The sequence below is a fragment of the Eriocheir sinensis genome, chromosome 64 (assembly GCF_024679095.1).
Source record: "Eriocheir sinensis breed Jianghai 21 chromosome 64, ASM2467909v1, whole genome shotgun sequence".
NCBI classification, from domain to species: Eukaryota; Metazoa; Arthropoda; class Malacostraca; order Decapoda; family Varunidae; genus Eriocheir; species Eriocheir sinensis.
In genome coordinates, this window is record NC_066572.1 from 2,924,832 (window position 1) to 2,933,365 (window position 8,534).

An 8,534-nucleotide genomic window follows, 5' to 3' on the forward strand; every position below is an offset into this window, starting at 1 on the left:
TAAAAGGGAAGAGAGGGAGGAGGAAGAGAAGGGAGAGAAGAGGAAGGAAGGAAGAATGGAAGGGAAAGAGAGGGGAAGAGGAGGAGGAGGAGGAGGAAGAGGAGGAGGAAGGAAAGAGGAAAGATTGTTGAAGAGAAGGAACAGAAGAGGAAGTAAGGAAGAATGGAAGAGAGAGAGGAGGAGGAGGAGGAAGATGGGATTGGTTGGTGGAAATTTTGTAAAATACCCATCTACTTACCCATCTACTTACCCATCTACTTACGCTACAGGCTGGGCTAACTTCACGGCGGATAGAGCGAGGGAGTGGATACATATCAACCACGCCTGGCTCACCCTCCCTGCCACGGACACATTGGTCCTTCATTACGAGCACCTACAGGTAAGTCATGTATACTAGAGAGCTTACCTGTGGCCCCGGTTACCTGTGTGAATGGTGACCTGGGCTTGTGGTTGCTTGTTGTGGTTTTGCTTGTTTTCTTCTTCTTCTTCTTTCTTCCCTTTTTCCTCCTCCTCCTCCTCCTCCTCCTTCTTCTTCGCCTACTCGTCCTATTCTTCATCTTCTTTCCACGTCTCTTCTTCTTCCTCTTCCTCTTCCTTCTCCTCTTCTTCTTTCTTCTCATTTTCGTCCTCTTTATCCTCCTCCTCCTCCTCCTCCTCCTCCAATTCTTCATCTTCTTTCCTCGTCCTTCTTCTTCCTCTTCCTCTTCCTCCTCCTCCTCTTCTTCCTCCTCCTCTTCTTCTTCATCCCTCTTCTTCAGCCTTCTATTATCTTTTTCTTCCTCCTCCTCCTCCTCCTCCTCCTCCTCCTCCTCCTCTTCTCTCACCTGTGGAGGGCTTGCATGTGTACCTGTGATATGTTACCTGGTGTTATATTACCTGCATTGCTGACACGTGGACGCACACACGAACACACACACACACACACACACACACACACACACACACACACACACACACACACACACACACACACACATACTTACATACATACATACATACATACTTACATTTGGCCTTTCTGTTCTTACCGTATGTATAAATTTATGTATATTTATTGTATCTTTTCCGACATACTTACGACCTACTTACATTCTACTTACGACCTACTTACGACCTACTTACAATCTACTTACAATCTACTTACAACCTTCTCACGACTTTCATGCCTACTTACGATCTACTTACGACCTATTTACGTACTTACGATCTACTTACGACCTATTTACCACCTTACGATCTACTTACGACCTATTTACCACCTTACGATCTACTTACGACCTATTTACCTACTTACGATCTACTTACGACCTATTTGCCTACTAACGATCTACTTACGATCTATATACCTACTTACGACCTACTTACAATCTACTTACAACCTTCTCACGACTTACATACCTATTTATGATATACTTACGACTTACATACCTACTTACAATCTACTTACGACCTACTTACCCTACTTACAGCACCGGCTCGAGCAGGAAGCAGGCAGGTTAATGAGCTTCCTCGGCCTTCCTCTGGACCACGGCAGGCTGGAGTGTTTGCTGAGGTGAGCAGTAGTAGTAGTAGTAGTAGTAGTAGTAGTAGTAGTAGTAGTAGTAGTAGTAGTAGTAGTGATCCGATACTAATACATATAATAGATAGAAATAGAAGATACTAACGGGTTTTTTTCTCTCTCTCCCTCTCTCTTTCTCTCACTCCCTCTCTTTTTCTCTCCCTCTCTCTCTCTTTCTCTCCCCCTCTCTCCTTTCCTCCCTTCCTCATCCTTACCCTTCCTTCTCTCCCTTTTCCCATCACTTCCCTTCTCCCCTCTTCCTTCCCCTCCCTTCCTCTCTCCCTTCTCTCTCCTCCTTTCTCTCCTCCCTCCCTTCCTCTCTCCTCCCTTCTCCTCTCCCTTTTCCATTCCTTCCCTTCTCCCTTCTTCCTTTCCCTCCCTTCCCCTCTCCTCCCTTCTTTCCCCTCCTTTCTCTCCTCCCTTATTTCCCCTCCCTTCTCTCCTCTCCCTTCTCTCCTCCATTCTCACCCCTTCCTTCTCTCCCCTCCCTTCTTTCTTCTCCCTTCTCTCCTCCATTTCCCTCCCTCCTTCATCCCTATCTTCCTTTCCCTTCTACTTCTCTTCCTTTCCTCCCCTGCACTCTCTTCCTCCTACTCCTCCTCCTCCTCCTCCTCCTCCTCCTCCTCCCTCCTTCATCCCTACCTTCCTCTCCCTTCTACTTCTCTCCCTTTCCTCCCCTCCCCTTCCTGTCTCCTCCTCCCCCCCCTCCCCCGTAGGTACCCCGAGGGACGGTTCCGGCGCCCCAAGTACCCCAAGCACCTCCAGGGGTACACGTTCCCCCGGGGGGCGCACCACTCCCTCAGGCGGGGCATGGCGCGCGTGGCAGCCCTCCTCGCCCAGGGGGGACACCCGCCCTTCCCCCTGGGGCTGTACTCCTTCACGCCCCCCATAGAGGATCCACCATAGGATACCCCCCCCCCAGTTTAGCCCCCCATAGGATGCCCCCCATAGGATACCCCCCATAGGATGCCCCCCATAGGATACCCCCCATAGGATACCCCCATAAGATGCCCCCCATAGGATACCCCCCAGTGTCGCCCCCCTCCCCCCTCCTACACCCCTAGGCACCCCCCATTGGGTTTCGATTTTGGGGGATATGGATTTTGGCCCCCCTGCCCCCCCGATAAAGGATCCCCACAGGATACCCCCTCCCTAGTCTAGCACCCTTCCCTCCTCGGTCCAGCACCCCAATTGAAGCCCCCTCATCCTTCACCCCTCCGATCCACCTCCATTGAACCCCTCCCCTCTTCCTTCACCCCCCAATCCAGCCCCCCCAATATGGTATCCCACCCCTTTAACCCCACCCCACCCCCTCGGTCCAGCCCCCCACTTGAAGCCCCCCTCCCCTCTCTCTTCGCCCCTCTCGGTACAGCCCCCCTTCCATATACCCCCTCCCTCTTCCTTCACCCCAATCCAACCTCCTCAATACGGTATCCCACCCCCTTAACCCCCCATGATATAATAATAATAATAATAATAATAATAATAATAATAATAATAATAATCGTTTTCTTACTCTCTTAGATAAGCCACAGTAATTATATATACTTTAATAATAATACGTGCGTTGTGATAATAGATTTAGGCTCGTATCCCCTCCCTCTCAACAACAACAACAACAACAACAACTGCGTCTCTCTTTCTATATAGTTCACGGCGATTCTAATGTCTAATAAAACTTTGTAACCTGTTATTGTGTTGTTTTCACCTCCTATAAATCCCTCTGTTAACTTTCTGAAGCCATGAACTCCGTGGGCGTCCCTTTCCATAGACGCCTCCACTTAAGGATAACGTTTCTAAGTTCTTTTTCTTCGTTTTTCTTATTGTTTATTTAGCTGTAACCTGTTCTTGTGTTGTTTTCCCTTCCTATAAGTCCCTCTATTAACGCTCTGAATCCATGAACTTAGTGGGCGTCCCTTTCCTTGGCCGCCTCCACTTATAGGGATTGTCTAAGTTACTTTTTCTTCGTTAATATTTCTGTTTATTTAGCTGTGACCTGTTTTTGTGTTGTTTTCAATTCCTATAAGTCCCTCTATTAACTTTCTGAAGCCATGAACTTAGTGGGCGTCCCTTTCCTTGCTCTCCTCCACTTAGGGATAACGTGTCTAAATTACTTCTTTGTTTGTTTTTTCACTATTATTATTTATTTGGGTGTTTCATGGCTATTTTCTTTTTTATTTATTTCTTGTTTATTGTTGATGTTTCTGAGTGTAGAGTTGAGTATTTTGGAAAGTGTAGAATTTGATGGAGTTGGATAGACTGATAACTCTCTCTCTCTCTCTCTCTCTCTTAGTGGAATAGACATATTTTATAGTTGGAAGTAGAAAATTTATGTAGAGGAGATAAAATGGTCTACAAAGGAAGAGGAAGAAGAGGAAGAGGAGGAGGAGGAATAAAGAGGAAGAAGAGAAAAAATAGAAGGAAAAATGTGTGTGTGTGTGTGTGTGTGTGTGTGTTGGCTATAGTTAGTTTTCACATTTGTAACTTCTTTTATGTCCTGCTGTAAAAAAAAAAAAAATATTAAAAAAAGCTACGGAAGGCTGTCTTGAGAGGCCAGTTGGACCCGTCTGTTAGTGGGGCAGGCGAATTTTTTTATAGTATCCGCGGTGATGTGAGAGACTTCCCTGGTCGACGCTGCCCCCCGGTGTTTCTACTGACCCAAGTCGCTAAGGTCAGGGCAGCATGGGGGTGACCTGGCACTCGGCAATGGTGGGAAGGTCAGCGGGTCAGTGGGATTCGAACCGATGTCCACTGGATTGCCACGCTCGTACGCTGTCCACTCAGCCACCACCAACCACCCCCACATTTTTTTTTTTTTTATTTATTTATTTATTTATTTATTACAGCAAAGGAGACAATGGAAGGCCGAAAAAAAATAAAGAAAATATGTTATAATTCATTTTCCTCCGTTTTTTTGAGAGGTTATAGGACAGAAAAATATGTTATAATTAATTTTCCTCTTTTTTTTTTGAGAGGTTATAGGACAGAAAAATGTTATAATTAATTTTCCTCTTTTTTTTTGAGAGGTTATAGGACAGAAAAATATGTTATAATTAATTTTCCTCCATTTTTTTGAGAGGTTATAGGACAGAAAAATGTTATAATTAATTTTCCTCCATTTTTTTGAGAGGTTATAGGACAGAAAAATATGTTATAATTAATTTTCCTCCATTTTTTTGAGAGGTTATAGGACAGAAAGGTCATAAAAAACTCAAATTAGGCTTACACGGTGTATTTCCAGTATAGTACAGAACACACACACACACATACATACATACATACATACATACATACACATAGAGGCACTGATATACATGTTTTCAAATACAGTATTTCCACAGATCACAAGAGTACACATGATACATACTTGTACTAATCAAACATCTAAGTATTTTTTTCCTTTAAAGCAAGTACACACACACACACACACACACACACACACACACACACACCAGGATAAAGTAAGTATATTTATGTACACAAACTTCTTCAATATATTTAAACGATCTACATTTTCTCAGCTAATAATTTACATACGAAATCACCAGGTTTTAACGCTATATATATAAACTAAAGTTGCCATATCAGAACCAAGGTAGTGTTGGAGCAATCAATGTCAACTTGGAAATGTACTTATAGAATGCCAACAGTGCCAGGAAATGTATATAATAGGGTGCCAAAACAGGGCCAGGAAATGTGCTTAGAAGGGTGTCAAAACAGGGCCAGGAAATGTACTTGTAGGGTGCCAAAACAGGGCCAGGAAATGTACTTGTAGGGTGCCAAAACAGGGCCAGGAAATGTACTTAATAGGGTGCCAAAACAGGGCCAGGAAATGTACTTGTAGGGTGCCAAAACAGGGCCAGGAAATGTACTTGTAGGGTGCCAAAACAGGGCCAGGAAATGTACTTGTAGGGTGCCAAAACAGGGCCAGGAAATGTACTTAATAGGGTGCCAAAACAGGGCCAGGAAATGTACTTGTAGGGTGCCAAAACAGGGCCAGGACATGTACTTCGAGGGTGCCAAACAGGGCCAGGAAATGTACTTGTAGGGTGCCAAAACAGGGCCAGGAAATGTACTTGTAGGGTGTCAAAACAGGGCCAGGAAATGTACTTGTAGGGTGTCAAAACAGGGCCAGGAAATGTGCATATAGGGTGCCAAAACAGGGCCAGGAAATGTACTTAATAGGGTGCCAAAACAGGGCCAGGAAATGTACTTGTAGGGTGTCAAAACAGGGCCAGGAAATGTACTTGTAGGGTGCCAAAACAGGGCCAGGAAATGTACTTGTAGGGTGTCAAAACAGGGCCAGGAAATGTACTTGTAGGGTGTCAAAACAGGGCCAGGAAATGTACTTGTAGGGTGTCAAAACAGGGCCAGGAAATGTGCATATAGGGTGCCAAAACAGGGCCAGGAAATGTACTTAATAGGGTGCCAAAACAGGGCCAGGAAATGTACTTGTAGGGTGCCAAAACAGGGCCAGGAAATGTACTTGTAGGGTGCCAAAACAGGGCCAGGAAATGTACTTGTAGGGTGCCAAAACAGGGCCAGGAAATGTACTTAATAGGGTGCCAAAACAGGGCCAGGAAATGTACTTGTAGGGTGCCAAAACAGGGCCAGGAAATGTACTTAATAGGGTGCCAAAACAGGGCCAGGAAATGTACTTAATAGGGTGACAAAACAGGGCCAGGAAATGTACTTAATAGGGTGCCAAAACAGGGCCAGGAAATGTACTTAATAGGGTGCCAAAACAGGGCCAGGAAATGTACTTGTAGGGTGCCAAAACAGGGCCAGGAAATGTACTTAATAGGGTGCCAAAACAGGGCCAGGAAATGTACTTAATAGGGTGCCAAAACAGGGCCAGGAAATGTACTTAATAGGGTGCCAAAACAGGGCCAGGAAATGTTCTTATAGGGTGCCAAAACAGGGCCAGGAAATGTTCTTATAGGGTGCCAAAACAGGGCCAGGAAATGTACTTGTAGGGTGCCAAAACAGAGCCAGGAAATGTACTTAATAGGGTGCCAAAACAGAGCCAGGAAATGTACTTAATAGGGTGCCAAAACAGGGCCAGGAAATGTACTTAATAGGGTGCCAAAACAGGGCCAGGAAATGTACTTAATAGGGTGCCAAAACAGGGCCAGGAAATGTACTTAATAGGGTGTCAAAACAGGGCCAGGAAATGTACTTAATAGGGTGTCAAAACAGGGCCAGGAAATGTACTTACAGGGTGCCAAAACAGGGCCAGGAAATGTACTTAATAGGGTGCCAAAACAGGGCCAGGAAATGTATATAATAGGGTGCCAAAACAGGGCCAGGAAATGTACTTAATAGGGTGCCAAAACAGGGCCAGGAAATGTACTTAATAGGGTGCCAAAACAGGGCCAGGAAATGTACTTAATAAGGTGCCAAAACAGGGCCAGGAAATGTACTTGCAGGGTGCCAAAACAGGGCCAGGAAATGTACTTGCAGGGTGCCAAAACAGGGCCAGGAAATGTACTTGCAGGGTGCCAAAACAGGGCCAGGAAATGTACTTAATAGGGTGCCAAAACAGGGCCAGGAAATGTACTTGTAGGGTGCCAAAACAGGGCCAGGAAATGTACTTGTAGGGTGCCAAATTTGATCATTAACAGAGCTGCCAAATATCGACCCAAAAAGAATCTATTAACAAAAGGAAAAATACACAATATGAAGGAGATAACAGAAGAAAAGAGGCAGTATTTAAAGGTAAAGAAACAACACGATTTAAAGGAGAAAGTTAAAAAAAGGACAGAATTTGAAGATAATGAAAAAAGACAGAATCTGAAGAAGAAAATCTCTCTCTCTGATGGTTTTTTAAATTCATCGCCATCTTGATCACATTTTACACTCACCCTCATAAAGAAAATAACAATGGTGATAATATATGATAGAAAAATACAAGAACAACCGATACAAACAAAAACAAAATAAAGCTCAAGTTCGTAAGTCCAAACACACAAACACACACACACACACAGTCATATGGCCGCGTCCACACAGGGAGCGAGAAAATTTAATACATGATAACCAATGGAGGGAGAAAGTGAGCGAGCGAGAAAATTTAATACATGATAACCAATGGAGGGAGAAAGTGAGCGAGCGAGAAAATTTAATACATGATAACCAATGGAGGGAGAAAGTGAGCGAGCGAAAAAATTTAATACATGATAACCAATGGAGGGAGAAAGTGAGACTAAAAAATTTAATACATGATAACCAATGGAGGGAGAAAGTGAGCGAGCGAGAAAATTTAATACATGATAACCAATGGAGGGAGAAAATGAGCGAGCGAAAATTTTTTATACTAATAACCAATGGAGGCGTCCACACAGGGAGCGAGAAACTGAGCGAGCGAAAAAATTTAATACTAATAACCAATGGAGGCGTCCACACTGGCAGCGAGCAGAAAATGGTGAGAATGCGAGCTGATAAGAGAGACAGAGAGGAGAGTTGATGATTAACTTTTCTCGCGCAAGATCGCTCGGTCAGAAAGAGTGACATCACAGACTTGCTTCTCTATCATTCGCCGTAACTCATCTCGTACACTAGACAGAACATTTTGGTTACCACTGTTAGACGCAGGAGTGGTTGCAGAACTCGAATATATTAGTGAAAACTCACGGAACTATTTATAAAAACATTTCACTTCATCAATCGTTTGCGCCGACAGGGGTGGGTGAGAGGCTATCCTGGTTGATGCTGGTCTGCGGGTCACGTTGCCATGACGACCCTCGCCTCGCTTTTCGTGTGGCCACAGAAACTCGCCTTGCCACTCTCCTTGCTATCTGTGTGGCCGCAGCCTAAGGTCCGTCCACGCGTCACCAGTCCACAATGAGAAGCGGAACGGAGCGCTGATGAGGGCGTAACAGACACTGCACGGCGAGGGGCACCGTTTCGGACCAGCTGTAGTGAAGGGGTTAAGATACCTGTGTGTTGCCAGCGGACACTGGTCTTTGCCTGGTGA

The 8,534-nt window shown here is 44.9% G+C and overlaps 1 protein-coding gene and 1 long non-coding RNA gene across 2 annotated transcripts in view; one reads left to right on the forward strand and one right to left on the reverse strand.

The window, feature by feature from the left end:
- The window catches only part of LOC126987443 (uncharacterized), a 10,387-nt gene extending 7,804 nt beyond the window's left edge, over positions 1 to 2,583 (forward strand). Inside the window, exons 5-7 of the mRNA XM_050844408.1 lie at positions 270 to 379; positions 1,470 to 1,552; positions 2,275 to 2,583. Coding sequence (XP_050700365.1) covers positions 270 to 379; positions 1,470 to 1,552; positions 2,275 to 2,464 — 383 coding nt within the window. The 3' untranslated portion in view covers positions 2,465 to 2,583. The remainder of the gene's footprint in view (positions 1 to 269; positions 380 to 1,469; positions 1,553 to 2,274) is intronic.
- Positions 2,584 to 4,976: 2,393 nt separating this feature from the next.
- Positions 4,977 to 6,114, reverse strand: LOC126987259 (uncharacterized). Its single transcript, XR_007740517.1, has 2 exons — positions 5,976 to 6,114; positions 4,977 to 5,497 (listed from the first exon to the last, which is right to left on the reverse strand). It is a non-coding gene; the product is annotated as an uncharacterized LOC126987259 (long non-coding RNA).
- Between the last annotated feature and the right edge of the window lie 2,420 nt (positions 6,115 to 8,534).